This window comes from Apodemus sylvaticus, chromosome 4 (assembly GCF_947179515.1).
Source record: "Apodemus sylvaticus chromosome 4, mApoSyl1.1, whole genome shotgun sequence".
Lineage (NCBI taxonomy): Eukaryota > Metazoa > Chordata > Mammalia > Rodentia > Muridae > Apodemus > Apodemus sylvaticus.
The window spans coordinates 67,286,874-67,304,918 of record NC_067475.1 but is presented as its reverse complement, the minus strand read 5'-3'; the positions used below and the strand labels follow the sequence as shown (position 1 = coordinate 67,304,918).

The 18,045-nt window shown below is 44.9% G+C and overlaps 1 protein-coding gene and 1 long non-coding RNA gene across 2 annotated transcripts in view; one reads left to right on the top strand and one right to left on the bottom strand.

Annotated features, from left to right (window-relative positions):
- The window catches only part of Lix1l (limb and CNS expressed 1 like), a 27,633-nt gene extending 13,543 nt beyond the window's left edge, over positions 1–14,090 (top strand). The window contains exons 2-6 of the mRNA XM_052179692.1: positions 1,007–1,170; positions 5,922–6,062; positions 9,269–9,364; positions 10,098–10,175; positions 11,251–14,090. Coding sequence (XP_052035652.1) covers positions 1,007–1,170; positions 5,922–6,062; positions 9,269–9,364; positions 10,098–10,175; positions 11,251–11,493 — 722 coding nt within the window. The 3' untranslated portion in view covers positions 11,494–14,090. The remainder of the gene's footprint in view (positions 1–1,006; positions 1,171–5,921; positions 6,063–9,268; positions 9,365–10,097; positions 10,176–11,250) is intronic.
- On the bottom strand, positions 8,248–17,967 carry LOC127682938 (uncharacterized). The gene is made up of 3 exons (XR_007977457.1): positions 17,600–17,967; positions 11,217–11,412; positions 8,248–10,186 (listed from the first exon to the last, which is right to left on the bottom strand). It is a non-coding gene; the product is annotated as an uncharacterized LOC127682938 (long non-coding RNA).
- Positions 17,968–18,045: the final 78 nt, after the last annotated feature.

Sequence of the window (18,045 nt, the reverse complement as noted above, 5' to 3'; positions counted from 1 at the left end):
CATCTGATGTGCACTCTAACCTCTGCCAGCACCTCACATGTATGGTGCTCAGGCATACATGAAGGCAAAACACTCAGAAAAGGAGATAAAAGATAAACCTTTTAATGTTCTAAATGCCTGAGCCATCTTTCAGCCCCACAAAACAATTTTTAAATTGAACATTTTAACACAATACAATAAAAAAATAAACTATTTTTGGAACTATTTGGAAACTATTATGTTTCCATAAACCCAAAACCTTTGTGTTAGAGACAGTGTGGTTCATGAGCTGTAAGTATCTCCAGTCTGAGCAGAAGGGTTTCGGCCATCTTCGTGGCATCACAAGGCACCAAGGCCTTGCTGCCGGATCTCCACCAGCAGCATTGTCAGAAACACCATAGGCTCATTCCACATTTGATTTTGAATTAATTTGGGTACAACACATCCACAGGATGTGAGGGCAATCTGGCTGCGACATCTGTCACCCCATTGATCGCCAGGGTTGATTTGGCTGATCTGGTTGGCTATGTCCCCTGCCTCCTCACTGCTCCACGTGCGTCCCTCCCGAAGCTGTGCACTCGTGCAGGGCTCGATTGGACGATCTTCCCCTGCTAGAGCCTCCAAACAACACATCCAGAAGCTATTTGCTGCTCCCAGTTTCCTACTCTCCCATTTGTTTACCTCACCCCATATAATGTCACAACTCATACTATACCTTAAGAAGCTAAGAACTAGCTGGGTGGTGGTGGCGCACGCCTGTAATCCCAGCACTCTGGGAGGCAGTGGCAGGTGGATTTCTGAGTTCGAGGCCAGCCTGGTCTACAGAGTGAGTTCCAGGACAGCCAGGGCTATACAGAGAAACCCTGTCTCGAAAAAACTAAATCTAAGAAACAACAACAACAACAACAACAAAAAAAAAAAAAAAAAAGAGAGAAGAAGCTAAGAATTAGAGCATTGAGGGGGAGGGGGAGGATGGAAGCCCAGCTTTGGCACGCTGATTTGTTAGTCTGTGCCTCCCCTCTTGCAGTGAATGTGGTGGAGGCCCTTCAGGAATTCTGGCAGATGAAGCAGTCTCGGGGCGCTGACCTGAAGAACGGGGCTCTGGTGGTGTATGAGATGGTCCCCTCCAACAGCCCTCCCTACGTCTGCTATGTCACTCTGCCTGGGGGGAGCTGCTTCGGGAGTTTCCAGGTAAGCGTCTGAGGCGGCCGTAGGGTAAATGTGTACGTGCTAATAAGGACTACATCACTTTGGCCATTGGTCTCTGCCTGGTGTCATGGAGGACTAACTAACGCAGGACAAATCCTTCCAGCAAGTACCTGAGGCTCATGACACTGCAGAGGAGCCTCAGTCAGCATACCGTGTTCTGGCCCACAACTCATTTCAAATTTGAGCAGTTATGACTGCACTCCGAGCGCCAACCTTTGCTTTAATTCAGCTTCCAAGCTTGCACTCCAACTTCTTGTCATTCCTTCCTTTCTTTCTCTCTTTCTTTCTTTTCTTTCTTTCTTTCTTTCTTTCTTTCTTTCTTTCTTTCTTTCTTTCTTTCTTTCTTTCTTTCTTTCTTTTCTTTCTTTCTTTCTTCTCTCTCTCTCTCTCTCTCTCTCTCTCTCTTTCTTTCTTTCTTTCTTTTTTTTTTTTTTTGAGACAGGGTTTCTTTGTGTGACAACCCTGGCTGTCCTGGAACTTGGATGGAGCAGGCTGGCCTCAAACTCAAGAGAGTGGCTTGCCTTTGCCTCCCAAGTGTTGGGATTCAAGGCATGCACCACAACCATACAGCTCCTGTTTTATTTTATTTTGATTATTTTTTTTTTTTTGTTTTTTCGAGACAGGGTTTCTCTGTATAGCCCTGGCCATCTTGGAACTCACTTTGTAGACCAGGCTGGCCTAGAACTCAGAAATCCGCCTGTCTCTGCCTCCCAAGTGCTGGGATTAAAGGCATCCGCCACCACTGCCCAGCAAACAGAGGCTTGTTTTTGTTTTTGTGGGTTTTTTTTTTTCCAAGAAAGGGTTTCTCTGTGTAGCCCTGGAACTCACTCTGTAGACCAGGCTGGCCTAGAACTCAGAAATCCACCTGCCTCTGCCTCCCAAGTGCTGGAATTAAAAGCGTGTGTCACCACTACCCGGCACCTGTTTTATTTTTAATTGCATGTATATGTAGGTATCTGTGTTGAGTGCACTTAAAGTCTGAAGAGATAGTCAGCCCCTGAGGCTGGAGTTACATGGGGTTATAAGCCTTGTGATGTGGGTTCTCTGTGTGAGAAGTGAACTCAGGTCCTCTGGAAGAGCAAGAAGAGTCATTTGTCCATCCTCTTCCTTTTCTTTTTTTTTTTTAAAGATTTATTTATTTATTATATTTAAGTACACTGTAGCTGTTTTCAGACACTGGAAGAGGGCATCAGATCTCTTTTCGGGTGGTTGTGAGCCACCATGTGGTTGCTGGGATTTGAACTCATGACCTTTGGAAGAGCAGTCGGTGCTCTCACCCACTGAGCCATCTCTCCAGCCCCCTTCCTTTTCTTTTTTAAAGACAGGATTTCATGTAGTCCAGCCGAGCCTCAAAATGTATAGCTAAGGAAGACCATGCTGAACTCTGATCCTCCTGCTCCCATCTCCCAAGTGCTGGGATTCTCAGACATGGAGCCGCCACGCCCCATGTGTGACGTGCTTGGGGGCTTCTCCCAACACCTCTGGCTCACTCTACAACTGAGCCAAAGCCCTAGCTTCCAGGCTATATTGTTTCTAAAGGTTTCCTATTGCTAAGGTTCTATACAGATATGAAAGACAATATTTGAAAACGTCTGTAGGATAGTGAGAAATTGTAGGGCCTGAAGAGATGATTCAGCCATTAAGAGAACTGGCTGCTCTTCAGAGGACCAAGTTAAGATCCCTGCACTCACTTCAGGCAGCTCACAAGCACTGGTAACTCCAGCTCTGGGGAATCTGGCACTCTCTTTTGGCCTTTACTGGCACTCACACCCCAATATATATATACATATTTACATAACTAAAATAACAGATTATAAAAATCTTTAAAAAGAAATTATATAGATTGGTGTGAATATTATCAAGAATTGATTGTTTTTCCATTTCAGAGAGGAAGGCAGCCTTCCAAAATGTCACCTTACAGAGTCTGGATAGGAATTAAAAGAAGATAATAGACACCTTTGGTTAGTTTTCATGTGATTGTGTGGCCATTAGATGTGGTTGGAGCCCTTGCTGTGCCCACCGCACCTTGGGCTTCTCCATCATATGACTTACAATGTGCCATTACTGCTTGTCTTTCAAGTCTTCCCAGCTGTATCTGCTTTTCTCCCTCTGTCTATGTGTATATGTGTGTATACACATAGGATCGAACCCAGGGCCTTGCAAAGAATCTTCCTTCTTGGTCATTATTAAAAGCCTGCCACCCATTCAGAGACTAGTATATAGATGCCAATTTATCTATTGCATGAATAAAAGCTACTGTAGCTCAGTTTTTGCCTTAGACAGAAAGTCCTAAGGAAATCTTGATCTATCTATCTATCTATCTATCTATCTATCTATCTATCTATCTATCTATCCATCCATCCATCCATCCATCCATCCATCCATCCATCCATCCATCCATTCATAGATGGGGTCTATAGTCCTGGCTGTCCTTGGACTCTCTGTAGAATAGGCCAGCCCTGAACCCCCACCCCCACCCCCCTGCCTCTGCCTTGCAGTGCTGGATTAAAGGTGTGCACCACCTTGCCTGGCTTGGAAGCTGTTTTAAAACAGATTACTAAAGCTTTTGGCTCAACACTTGAGCATTTCAGATAAATAAATATAAGCCCAGGATGACTAACTTTTCCCTTTTCATGTGTGGTGTGCACCACGTATGTGGGTGCATGTACACATACATGCCCCTTGTGTGTGTGTGGAGTCCTGAGGTTGACAGAGGAGCATCCTCAGCCACTCTCCCACCTCGCTCATCAGTGCAGAATCTCTGTCAAACCTACAGTCTGCCAGCATGGCTGCTCTTGAAGCCAGCTTGCTCTGGGCATCCCAGCTTTGCTGTTCTAGAGGCTGGAACCTCAGTCAGGCACCATGTATGTGGCTTCCAGAACCTGGATCTGAATTGTGGCTGTCACACCTGTGCAGCAATCCTTTAGCACTGGCCCATCTCAGCTCCTTTTCTTTCTTCAGAATAATATGGCTCCTTCTTACCTCATCACAATCTGAAGGACAGATTGAGTTTTACTTTGATTTGTTACTTTCTGAAAGTCAAATGATCTGTTCTTGGCTTCTTTTAGCTTATTTTACATCCCCCTTGGCAAGTGGAATTTTCCTAGTGGTTTTCTTCATGCTGACTTTTTCAGTAGTAATATTATGGGATAAAGTGGCTAACAGGCTAGTAATAACGAGAAAATAAAGAAACAAAAAGCCTTAATGTGAATGTATCAAGTACCATATGCTATCTCAGAGAGAACTGCCCTCCAAAGGAAATCAGGACTTATCTTTTGAAAGCGGAAACATCAAGCCAATGTGGTGATACATGGTTAATCCCAGTACTTGGGAGGCAGAGATCTCTGTAAGTTCAAGGACAGTCTGGTCTTCACAGTGAATTCCAGAATAGCCAGAGCTACACAGAGAGAGACCTTGTCTCAAAAAAGCAAAAAGCTACATCACTCCTCTTAATCAAGAGTGACAAAGGCTAAAGACTGATTATAGCAGATACCTTGGTGGTTAGGGATCTGAAGTCGGGGTGATCTGACTTCTGAACATCAGGCTTGCCCTAACACCATGCTGGTTCCTATTTTTAAAAAGCTGTTTCCCTTGTTTTCCTCAGTCAGCTTTCCTCCCGTAGCGACCCATCTTCGTTGCATTTATTGTGGGCGGAAATAGACATCTTCAGACTTAGATCCTATCGAGGCAGCTCCTCTGGTCTGCTGTAGATGCTGTTTACAGCTAAGAGACAGTAGAAGAAGCCCAGATGGGTGCTTCCAACAGGTCACAGCCTTGTTTTAATCTTGGCTTATCTAGAATTCAGAGACCCTTGCCTGACAAACTGGCTTGCAGTAATTAGTCCATTGACAGTTTAAATAGAGGCATTTTCCATGTCTTATGGCTATCTGCTGACTTCATCGGCCTTCCCAGCTCTGCATTCAATTTGGTAGGAGTAGTCATCTCCAATTCTTTAATGACTTCAGGATGCTGAGTCAAAATTATGTTTCCAAACACCATGCCATTTTTCAGTAAAGCTTTGGAAAGTATGATGAATGCAACTGATTCATCCATGGTGTCCAAACGTCCTCTTCCTCAGTGGTGTCCGCCCTGCTGCCCCTCCTCGCTCCTCAGTGGTGTCTTCCCTGCTGCCCCTCCTCCCTCCTCAGTGTTGTCCTCCCTGCTGCCCCTCCTCCCTCCTCAGTGGTATCCTCCCTGCTACCCCTCCTCCCTCCTCAGTGGTGTCCTCCCTATTGCTCTTCCTGCCTCTTCAGTGGTGTCCTCCCTGCTGCCCCTCCTCCCTCTTCAGTGGTGTCCTCCCTGCTGCCCCTCCTCCCTCCTCAGTGGTGTCCTCCCTGCTGCCCCTCCTCCCTCCTCAGTGGTGTCCTCCCTGCTGCCCCTCCTCCCTCTTCAGTGGTGTCCTCCCTGCTGCCCCTCCTCCCTCCTCAGTGGTGTCCTCCCTGCTGCCCCTCCTCCCTCCTCAGTGGTGTCCTCCCTGCTGCCCCTCCTCCCTCTTCAGTGGTGTCCTCCCTGCTGCCCCTCCTCCCTCCTCAGTGGTGTCCTCCCTGCTGCCCCTCCTCCCTCCTCAGTGGTGTCCTCCCTGCTGCCCCTCCTCCCTCTTCAGTGGTGTCCTCCCTGCTGCCCCTCCTCCCTCCTCAGTGGTGTCCTCCCTATTGCTCTTCCTGCTTCCTCAGTGTTGTCCTCCTTCTTCGATGTACACGTGTATATATTTTCACTCTTTCTCTCCTGCCTAGTTTTGCCCCACAAAAGCTGAGGCCCGGCGAAGTGCTGCAAAGATTGCATTAATGAACTCCGTGTTTAATGAGCATCCATCCCGAAGAATTACTGATGAGTTTATCGAGAAGAGTGTCTCAGAGGCCCTGGCATCTTTCAATGTAAGGAACTTGGAAATGGAAGGAGGAAGCATGGGGGATGGGAGAGGTGGGGAACCTGTGCAGTTTTGTTCTTTTCTTTCTGTATTTTATTATTTTGTATATATGGGCTTACCACATACATGCAGTGCCTAGAAGCCAGATGAGCATCAGGTCCCTGGAATGGGATTTATAGATGGTTCTGATCTGCTATGTGGGTGCTAGGGATTGAACCCTGGTCCTCTGGGGCAGCAGCCAGTGCTCTTAATGACTGAGCCATGCCTCCAGCCCTTTTGTCTGCATTTCTTTTTTTTAAATAATTTATTTATTATTACGTGTAAGTACACTGTAGCTATCTTCAGACACACCAGACGAGGGCATCAGATCTCATTATAGATGGTTGTGAGCCACCATGTGGTTGCTGGGAATTGAACTCAGGACCTTCAGCAGAGCAGTCAGTGCTCTTAACCGCTGAGCCATCTCTCCAGCCTTTGTCTGCATTTCATTTTTTTTTATTCGATATAATTTATTTACATTTCAAATGATTTCCCCTTTTCTAGCCCCCCCACTCCCCGAAAGTCCCGTAAGCCCCCTTCTCTTCCCCTGTCCTCCCTCCCACCCCTTCCCACTTCCCTGTTCTGGTTTTGCCGAATACTGTTTCACTGAGTCTTTCCAGAACCAGGGGCCACTCCTCCTTTCTTCTTGTATCTCATTTGATGTGTGGATTATGTTTTGGGTATTCCAGTTTTCTAGGTTAATAACCACTTATTAGTGAGTGCATACCATGATTCACCTTTTGAGTCTGGGTTACCTCACTTAGTATGATGTTCTCTAGCTCCATCCATTTGCCTAAGAATTTCATGAATTCATTGTTTCTAACGGCTGAATAGTACTCCATTGTGTAGATATACCACATTTTTTGCATCCACTCTTCTGTTGAGGGATACCTGGGTTCTTTCCAGCATCTGGCAATTATAAATAGGGCTGCTATGAACATAGTAGAGCATGTATCCTTATTACATGGTGGGGAATCCTCTGGATATATGCCCAGGAGTGGTATAGCAGGATCTTCTGGAAGTGAGGTGCCCAGTTTTCAGAGGAACCGCCAGACTGATTTCCAGAGTGGTTGTACCAATTTGCAACCCCACCAGCAGTGGAGGAGTGTTCCTCTTTCTCCACATCCTCTCCAACACCTGCTGTCTCCTGAATTTTTAATCTTAGCCATTCTGACTGGTGTAAGATGAAATCTTAGGGTTGTTTTGATTTGCATTTCCCTAATAACTAATGAAGTTGAGCATTTTTTAAGATGCTTCTCTGCCATCCGAAGTTCTTCAGGTGAGAATTCTTTGTTTAACTCTGTACCCCATTTTTTAATAGGGTTGTTCGGTTTTCTGGAGTCTAACTTCTTGAGTTCTTTATATATATTGGATATTAGCCCTCTATCTGATGTAGGATTGGTGAAGATCTTTTCCCAATTTGTTGGTTGCCGATCTGTCCTCTTGATGGTGTCCTTTGCCTTACAGAAACTCTGTAACCTTATGAGGTCCCATTTGTCAATTCTTGCTCCTTTGTCTGCATTTCTGTTCTGTTTATTCTACCAATTTGTGTGTGTGTGTTTTGTGCTCCATGTCTGTCTGTAATTCTTTATCTGTGTTTTTATGTTTATTGATTTGTCTTTATATTTCTTTGGTATCTTGATACTTTTTTTTTTTTTTTTTTTTTGGTTTTTTTGAGACTGGGTTTCTCTGTGTAGCCCTGGCTGTCCTGGAACTCACTTTGTAGACCAGGCTGGCCTCGAACTCAGAAATCCGCCTGCCTCTGTCTCCCAAGTGCTGGGATTACAGGAGTGCGCCACCACCGCCCGGCCTTTTTTTTTTTTTTTTTTTTAAGGATTTATTTATTAATTATATGTAAGTACACTGTAGCTGTCTTCAGACAGCTTCAGAAGAGGGCATCAGATCTCATTACAGATGGTTGTGAGCCACCATGTGGTTGCTGGGATTTGAACTCAGGACCTTTGGAAGAGTAGTCAGAGCTTTTAACCGCTGAGCCATCTCTCCAGCCCCATCTTGATACTTTTAATTCGAGCTTTGTAGAATTCAAAATTTTTTTTATAATGACAATCATATGAGTTCCAGGAAAACCAGGGCCATAGAGAGAACCTATCTCAAACAAACAAAGATAATAAGAACATTTTTTATCAGCTGGGTGGTGGTAGTACACATCTTTAATTCTGACACGCAGGAGGCAAAGGCAGGTGGATCTCTGAGTTCAAGGCTAGACTGGTCTACAAATTGAGTTCTAGGACAGCCAGAGATACATAGTAGAACTGTCTCAAACAATATAAAAAAAAACAAAAAAATGGGCTGGACACATGGCTCAGCGGTTAAGAGCACTGACTGTTCTTCCAGAGGTCCTGAGTTCATTCCTAGCAACTACATAGTGGCTCACAACCATCTGTAATAGGATCTGATGCCCTCTTCTGGTGTGTCTGAAGATGGCTACAATATACTCATATACATAAAATAAATTAATAAATCTTTAAAACAAACAAAGAACAACAAGTAAAAGTGGAGAGAGAGAAAAGATACCCAACATTAATATCTGGCCTCCGTAAACACAGACACTATACTCTTAAACTATTTATTTTTATTTCAATGTGGCAACTGAAAAATTTAAAACTAAACATACGGGAGCGAGAAGAATGGCTCAGGAGTTAAAAAGTACTTGCTGCTTTCTAAAAGGACCAGAGTTTGGTGCCCTATGTCAGGTGAGCTGTCTGTAACTGCAGCTCCAAGGGGAAGCTGCCGCCTTCCTCTGGCCTCTGTTGACATCCACACGATATACAAACATACACACATAAAAAAATCTTTGAAAATTAAATATGTAGCTCATGAAGGGCTAAAGGATGAGTTAGCAGGTAAAGCATTTGCCTTGATCCCCAAAGCCCATTTAAAGTGCCAACTGTGGTAGCTCTCATGGATAGTTCCAGGATCCCTGGGCTCTTTGGCCAGCCAGTCTAGCCTACCTGGTGAGCCTCAGGCCTGGCACCCTGTCTGACAGGAGGTGGTCAGTGCTCCTAAGGAACAGCACTAGCCTCTGGCCGGCAGATGAGCACACATGCACATGCACACATAAGCACAAAACTGTGACTAATATCTATTGGATGCTGCCGGTCAAAATAATTCTGACTGAGAATCTATTTGTCTTTTTCTTTCTTCTGTTACCAGGGTAACAGAGAGGAAGCTGACAACCCAAACACGGGCATTGGTGCCTTCCGATTCATGCTGGAATCTAACAAGGGCAAGTCAATGCTGGAGTTCCAGGTATGGTTCCACTCACACTTCTGGCTCTAATAAAGCAGGGCAGCCTGACACAGCAAGTTGAATGCCACCTACTAATCTTTACCTCCTTATTCAGAAAAAGACACAGGGAGAGAAGGTGATTAGATCTTTACCATGTACGATCTTCTCTTCCCCCTCAAGGTGCAAACCAGAATTGGTAATTATAGATGCTTCCATAAAATGATTTGTAAAATGTTTCCCATGATTCTGATGCAGTCTGCTAACTTAAGATCACTATCCTGGTTGTATTAGTCAGGGTTCTCTAGAGAAACAGAACTGAGAGTGCATGTGCACTCGCAACCCGGTTTATTAGTGTGGCTTAGGCTGTAGTCTGACTTTTCCAACAATGACTGTTTTAGAATCCAGTAGCTGTTCAGTTCACGAGGCTGGACATCTCAGCTAGTCTTCAGTACACACCAAAGTCCCAAAGGAGTAAGGCTGTAATGCCACTGAAGGACTGGACTTCCTGGCGAGGGCAAGAGCGAGCAGGCATAGAGAGCAAGCTTCCTTCTTCATGTCCTTCATAGAGACTGCCATGAGGTGTGGCCCAGACTTAAGTGGGTGGGAGTGGGGATGTCTTCCCTCCTCAAATGACCCAATCAAGAAACATCCCTCACAGGCTTACCCAGCACATTGGGTTTTAGTTCCAGGGTTATCATCAGGTTGACAACAAAAAATGGCCTTCACACTGGTGTTTCCTCTCTTCTTCCCCCAGGAGCTGATGACAGTTTTTCAGCTGCTGCACTGGAATGGCAGCCTTAAGGCCATGAGGGAGAGGCAGTGCTCTCGACAGGTAAGAGTCACCTGAGGGAAAAGGGCAGGAGAGCTGTTTTCAGTTGCTAAATGGTTACCAGGCTGTGACTACTGAAGGCCTTATTCTAGCATCTTCTTTGCTCTTCTATTCTTCTGTTTTGTTTTTCAAGACAGGGTTTCTCTGTGTGGTCCTGGCTGTTCTGGAACTCACTCTGTAGTGAGTAACTGGCCTTGAACAGAGATCCATCTGTCTCTCTGCCTTCTGTCGGCGCCTAGCCTGCTCTTGGAGTCTTTGCTTTTGAATGTCACTGCACTCCTTTTGCCTTGCTTCCCCACCATAAAGTTTCCCTTAAGAAAATCTCTGGCTGAGCTGGGCTGGGTGGCTTTAATCCTAGCTCTTAGGAGGCAGTGGCAGGCAGATCTGAGTTCTAGCTAGTTCCACACCAGATAGTGCTACACAGTGAGACCCTGTCTCAAAACAAAAACCACACAAACAAGAAGGAGCTAGCTGGGGCAGAAGAGCGAAAATAGTCATTGCATTTTTAACATATTTTTGCCAAGTTATAGGCATTCCTACAGACCCTTGAGCAAGGGCCAGTGGTGAACTGAAACAGTGTACTTGATCTACAGAAAAAGTTCCAGGACAGCCAGGGCTACACAGAGAAACCCTGTCTCAAACCAACCAACCAACCGAGGAGATAGTATATAAAGGTTTTTCACACATTTAGTTTTTATTGTTTTAAAAGATGGCCACATTTTCCACCAGTCAGACACATTCTGCATGCTGTTGGGGTACTGGAAAGTGACCTGTCTGAGCCTGAGCTCAGACTGCTGTGAACGTCACTGTGCTGTCCCCAGAACCCCCGTGCGTCTCTGTCCTGTGCATGTTCAACCCCCCTGCCCCACTCCCTTCTGCTTTACTTAAACTCTTATAAGACGGGGGAAAGCAACTCTTTACAGGACGTATGTGCGAACACGTCAGGGCTAAGTTCCACTGGGAACTGTCACTATATGACATATAGGACATATGTCTCATCCATCAGGGTCACTGTGCTGTATGATGTGTATAATGTGTTTTTACCTTCTCAGTGGTCTTTGCATTCCTCTCTGACCAGGAGGTGTTGGCTCATTATTCACATCGGGCCCTGGATGATGATATTCGCCACCAAATGGCTTTGGACTGGGTGAGCCGGGAGCAGAGTGTGCCAGGGGCACTGTCAAGAGAGCTGGCTTCCACTGAACGGGAGCTTGATGAAGCCCGGCTGGCGGGCAAGGAGCTGCGCTTCCATAAGGAGAAGAAAGATATCCTCATGCTGGCCGCCGGGCAGTTGGGCAACATGCATTCTTCCAGCTGCTAAGCACCTACCATCCCCCTACTTGCCACGGCGCTTCAGGCCCTTTTTTTGTATGTCTCCTTTTTAAGACGTAGGATGATGATTTCTGTATATACTTTCTCAATTTTATACTTTAAATATAGATATATATGTATAAATTCTACACCTGGCTTCCTATTTACTAAGAGATCCCTTTTCTAACTTCTAGTTTGGTGATGTAGTTACCTTTGAAATGTCACTGTTCTATTTTAGAGAGTGTGGTTGGCTCTTAACCCTTCAGATTATCTAAGTCACCGCCATGTACAGCTTACTAAGTGCTCGTGTCTCTTTCCTTTAACACAGCAGACAGGTGTGTGGTGACTCATAGCTAGGATCTCTACACTCAAGAGTCTCAGGCAGTACTGCTGTGAATATGAGGCCAGCCTGGACTACATAGAAAGTTTCGGGTCAGCATGGGCTAGGGTGTATGATCCTGTCAGATCCCTCTCCTCCCACATATAAAACCACAGAGGGAATCAGAAACATGTGCCCCACCTCCCACACTCTTGGTTTCTAAGACTATGTAGGGTAAGAGCATCAGGTTTTGAAGTGACCTTCCAATACACCTCTCCTGCCCACTTTCCTCCTTCTTTGCCTCTAAGTTTGCTCCTTCAGTTGGGGACTTCCCTACCTTATCCAGAAGGAAACCTGGCTTCCTTTTGTTTTATGAGACATCTTCTTATGGCCGGAACTTATCCTATAGACTAGCAGGACTTCATATTTGTGGCTGTATCTTGCTGAGCTCACGGGCATGGGTCACCATGCCTCGCCTGGTTTTTATTTTAAAGTCACTCCTGAGAAACTACCTAAGAACAAGAGAATTATACAGCCAATTCCTATGGGTGGGTAGGTGGCACTACCCAGGCTGCTTCTGGGCTTATCTGCCCTGCCAAGTCTAGGTTTCTGGATGTGAGAAGAGGGTAACGGTTGAGGCTGCTTGCCTTTCACCACCGCCTGGAGTCACTTCTCTTACTCACCAGAATAAAGACATTCGCACATACATGGCACAAGTGCACATGCGCGCATACACACAATTTTCCCATCTGTTTATGTAGCCTAGGCTGGCCTCAAACTCTCCTTGCAGCTGAGAGTGACCCTGAACTCCAGACCTCGTCAGCCTCTCACGTGCTAGGACCTCAGTGAATACCACCTCAGCTGCCTTAATCCTTTCTTTTTGTTTTTATTAGATATTTTCAGTATCTAATATTTTTTATTCGATATTTTCAATCTTTTGTTTTGTAGTAACCGTAGCTCTTCTGTTTAGCGAGAACAGTGTTCCTCTTTTGTCCACTGAGCTGTGCTGTTTATTCTGAAATGTACACACCTTGGAGTCTGATTCTTCCTTCTCCTCCACATTGACTGTGAGAACTGGGGTAGATGAAGTGTGGGTTAGAACATGGTTCTTCTTAAGCATAACAGGTTACTTGTGTGTGAAGAGAAAACTGACCTGGAGGACAGGCAGGCTTTGTACTTTTGTAGAATTTTATGTAGTAAGCTCAATTTCCCTTCTTTCTGTGATCTCAGCTATATTGTATTATTATTCAGTGCACTTTCTATCAATTTGGGACAGTTAATGCTACTATAATTCAACTTCCATTTTGACAGCTGGAGTTTGATTAGATTAGTAGCTGAGTCTGATGGTGTAGTCTGTAACCTCAGCTATAAGATTGGAAATTCAAAGTCCATCTTAGCTAGAGCAAGTTCAGGGGCAACCTGGGTAACTTAGCCAGACTATCTCAAAAATAGGAAGTAAAATCAGGGCTGGGGATATAGCATCATGGAAGAGAGTCTGCCTGGCATGTGAGGCCTAAATTTAATCTCTACTGCAAAAGGGGAGGGGAGGGAGTGAGAGATTTGGCAGGAAGAGGGAGGAAAGGAAATAGAGTTACATCAGTTAGCTCACTGGGTAGGAGCCGGGCGTGGCAGCGCATGCCTGTGATCCCAGCACTTGGGAGGCAGAGGTAGGTGGATTTCTGAGTTCGAGGCCACCTGGTCTACAGAGTGAGTTCCAGGACAGCCAGGACTACACAGAGAAACCCTGTCTCCAAAAACCAAAAACAAACAAAACAAAAACAAACAAACAAACAAAAAAAGCTCACTGGGTAGGAACAAGGTAAAAGAAGTTTTCTTGCTTTTGAAATCATCTTTGTGACAAGGACATATGGGATCAGGGTAGGGTATCCAGTTAGAATAGTGTCAGAATTTGGAAAAGGGTCCTTGGATTCCTTTAGTTAACCCTGTCTCTTTGTTCCATAAAAATGCACTTGGTTAGAACAGAGGCTCCTGCATTACATGTGTCACTGTTTTAAATTGGTATTTATAACCTAGATGCCATGAATCCTCCAGTTTCTCCTGTGATCCTTTCTTTGTGTAAGACATGTTAAGGGTTATCAGTTTGGGGAAGAATTGTTCTTGTACCTCCTGGAATGATTATTTTTCTCAAAAACCCAACACTCCAAAGAACATGAGAAAAATTGTTCTGACCACTTTTGATGTTGAAGATTTTAGTTATCCTTTTGGTACTTTCTATGTATTTTCTATGTAAAATTTTACACAATTAAAAATGGTTTTTTGTCTAGTAAGCCAGAATGACTTTTTTTTTCCTGTGACAGGATTGTGTAGCCAAGGCTGACTTCCAAACTGTTATGTAGCCAAAGCTGGCCTTGAATTCTTTATCCTTCTACCTCTACTTTCCAAGTACTGAGGTCAGGGCCATGTGCCACTAAGCCTGTGGAATGGCTATTCCTGGTTGTCACTTGACTATATCTTGAATTACAATCCAGAATTGGAAGGCTCACCTGTGATCCAGATCTTGAGACACAGTGGCTATGAATCATAGGAGACTAAGGCAAAGAGATCTGAGTTCAAGATCATCTGGGACAAAGCAAGTCCCAGATCCAGGTGTGGTGGTACATACCTTTAATCTGGGCCACACCTTCTACTAGAGGCCTACATAAGGACATCGGAAGAAGGAAGATTCACTCTCCTTTCCCTGTTTGCCTTGTGAGACTGAGCAACTACTAGATAGATCCTTGGACTTTCCATTCACAGCAGACCATTGTTGGGGAGTTGGACTATAGTCTGTAAGTCATCATGACAAATTCCTGTACTATATAGAGACTACACATAAGTTCTGTGATTCCAGAGAACACTGACTAATGTAGCCTGGTTGCTGGTTTTTTGAGACAGGGTCTTACTATGGAGCCATCCTTTGTCTCTGCTACCAGAATCAGGAGTTATAAACGTGTCACATCCTGCCAGGATGGTGGAAGCAGTTATACATGAGCTCTAGCATGGCCTGGTATACCCACAGCTTCTTGTTTCAATGTATATAATCCACTCTTGATCTTCTGGGCTCCTCCAAAGGGCTGGCATCCCTTCTCCAGCTCTGCCCTCTGTAGCACTCAAAGCTCAGGTTGATCCAATCCACTGCCTCTGCTGTTCTTGGTGATCATCCCATGGCACTGGCATCTATAATTCGCTGGGGTCTTCTGCTGCAACTAGGCTTTACCAATGGCCTCTCATAAGCTCTCTTCATGGTGCCAAGCTTCAAATCCTTTGCATGACCCCTTCAGTCCTGGGCCGAAAACTATAACTGAGGCTGCACCTTCACCAGCGGCCTTCCGTGGCCTCTCACGGTGCTCAGCTGCTCTTCATGACCTCTTCATGTCTTCAAAACCAGTAAGGCCTGGGTGAATCTGACACATTACCAAGTACAGCTGCAGCACAAGGTACCACCTTGGCAATCTCTGGACCACAGCTTCTTTGTGCTCTCAGAAAATACTTCCCAGGAGATTTCACCTCAGTGATGCTCGTCTCTTCATAATCACCACTAATTTCTTAGCTCCAGCTAACCAGCATCAGTTGTCCCAGTAGTCCCTTCTATTCTTGACTCTAAAGCCAGAGCCACATGTTCGATGCTGCCATGTTCTGCTGCTCGAAGGACCTGGAACATGGACCCCTTGTTCTATTACATTATCACTAGCTTCTTCTTTTCCAGCTCCTTCACTGCCTAAACTTGGCTGTCTTGGATCTTGCAATTCAGAGATCTGTATGCCTGTCTCCAGGGATTAAAGGTGTGTACCACCATGCCTGGATTTAAGCTTTTCTTCACCTAAAACTTGCTGGTTTCAGATGGCCTTGAACTCAGAGATCTGCTTGGCTTTATCTCCTGAGATTAAAGGTGTGTACCACCATGCCTGGATTTAAATTTAGCTGGGGTAGGATCTTGCCCCCATATCCCTTAATCTTCTCTCCTAGAACACAGTATTCAGCTCCATTTCACTTCCTGGTGCCCCTTTAATACTCAAACCATGTATTTTATATTTTTCCTTTCCCAGCTTGCTCTGCTTGTTTAAAATAGAACAAAGTCTATGATGGGAATTTCTGAGACTTCTTTTGTCAATGCAATTAATCTGAGTCTCTTCACTTAGCCACAGGCACTCTTCAAACAAGGACAAAAAGTAGCCAGTTCTTCACCAAAATACCACAAAAACAGTTTCTAGGCCACATACTGAAGTTCTTCACTGAAATTTCTTGGGCCAGGTCTGCACAGTTCAAATCACTCACAGCCACAAAGTCTTGCATAATCCTACTAGGATGGCTCATGAAGCCCCACTTAAAGCATTCCATGCCTTTCCAAATCCAAAGTCCCCAAATCCACATTCTTCCAAACAAAAGCACGGTCAGGCCTATCACAGCAATATCCTAGTCCCTGGTACCAATTTCTGTCTCAATTAGGGTTTTACTGCTGTGAACAGACACATGACCAAGACAACTCTTTAAAAAAAAAAAAAAAAAAGAAAGCTGGGCAGTGATGGCACATGCTTTTAATCCTAGCACTTGGAAGGCAGGGGCAGGTGAATTTCTGAGTTCAAGGCCAGCCTGGTGCACAGAGTGAGTTCCAGGACAGCCAGGGCTACACAGAGAAACCCTGTGTGTGTGTGTGTGTGTGTTGGGGGAAGGGAGAAAAACAAAACAAAAACAGGGCTGGAGAGATGGCTCAGAGGTTGAAAGCACTGACTTGCTCTTCCAGTGATCCTGAGTTCAATTCCCAGCAACTACATGGTGGCTCACAACCATCTGTAATGTCTGTAATGGAATCTGATGCCCTCTTCTGGTGTGTCTGAAGACAGCTACAGTGTTCTCATATAAATAAACAAACAAACACAGCAGGTGTGTTACCTGTGGTTATTCTCCATTGTCAGCTTCATTATCTCTGAAATGAACTACAAATGGACTGAACTCCAGAAATGGAGAGCACACCTGTGATTTTCTGTTTGGTGGAGTAGGTGGATCCACTTTTTTTTTTTTTTAAAGATTTATTTATTTATTATATGTAAGTACACTGTAGCTGTCTCCAGACACCCCAGAAGAGGGCATTGGATCTCATTACGGATGGTTATGAGCCACCATGTGGTTGCTGGGATTTGAACTCAGGACCTTGGGAAGAGCAGTCAGTGCTCTTAACCGCTGAGCCATCTCTCCAGCCTGGTGGATCCACTTCTAGTCCAGACTTTAGGTAGGAAGGAACACTTCTGATCCAGATCTTGAGGCAGGAAGACACATGCCTTTCTTTAATCCAAATCTTTTATTTTTAAGATTTATTTATTTTTATATGTGAGTACACTGTAGCTGTCTTCAGACACACCAGAAGAGGGCATCGGATCATTGTGAGTCACCATGTGGTGCTGGGATTTAAACTCAGGACCTTCGGAAGAACAGTCAGTACTCTTAACCGCTGAGCCATCCTCTCCAGCGGCCTCCCCACCACCACCAAAAAAATCTTAAGGCAGGCAGACATACCTTTAATCTGGGCCATACCTTTTGCTGGAAATCTATATAAGAACATAGATGAGTTTTTGCTTTTTGCCTTGCTCATAAGTCCCATTTTTTCACCGGCACTGGAGGCTACTTTCTCAGGATTCTAGACCAACTGAAACATTAGCCTTGTGGGACTCTTGAACTTTTTGGAAACAGCTAGCTTGACTGCAGCTAGTAAGTCATTTCAATAAATCCATATATGTAGATATGTATCAAAAGATTTCTTGCTAGTTGAAGGTTTTAAGGGAAAGTCACTGACTTCACTCACCCTTTAAATTTGTCCCAGCGCGGCTGAGATCCCGACTTCCAATCTGCTCAACTTAGCTGTAGAACTTCCGAAAACATTTTACTTTACTTTTTATTTTTTGAGTCAGGGTCTCATTCTATATGTAGCCTTGGAGCCCGGCGTGGTAGCACACGCTTTTAATCCCAGCAGCATGAGGAGGGGGAATATAGTTGGATATCTGTAACTTCGAGCCCAGCTAGGGCTATAGAGACCCCGTCTCAACAACAAAACAAAACAAAACACAATCACAAACTACGTAGCCTTCGGCCTCAAACTCGAAATGCTCCACCCGCGCTCCAGAGTGCTGGGTCTAAAGGCCTCTGGCCACACTGGGTTTCCCCCCTTTCAAAGTGGAGCCGCCTACATTTACGAATTTTCACGGCGCCAAGGGCGGGACTTGAGGACAACCTTTGATTGGTCAGCCTTAC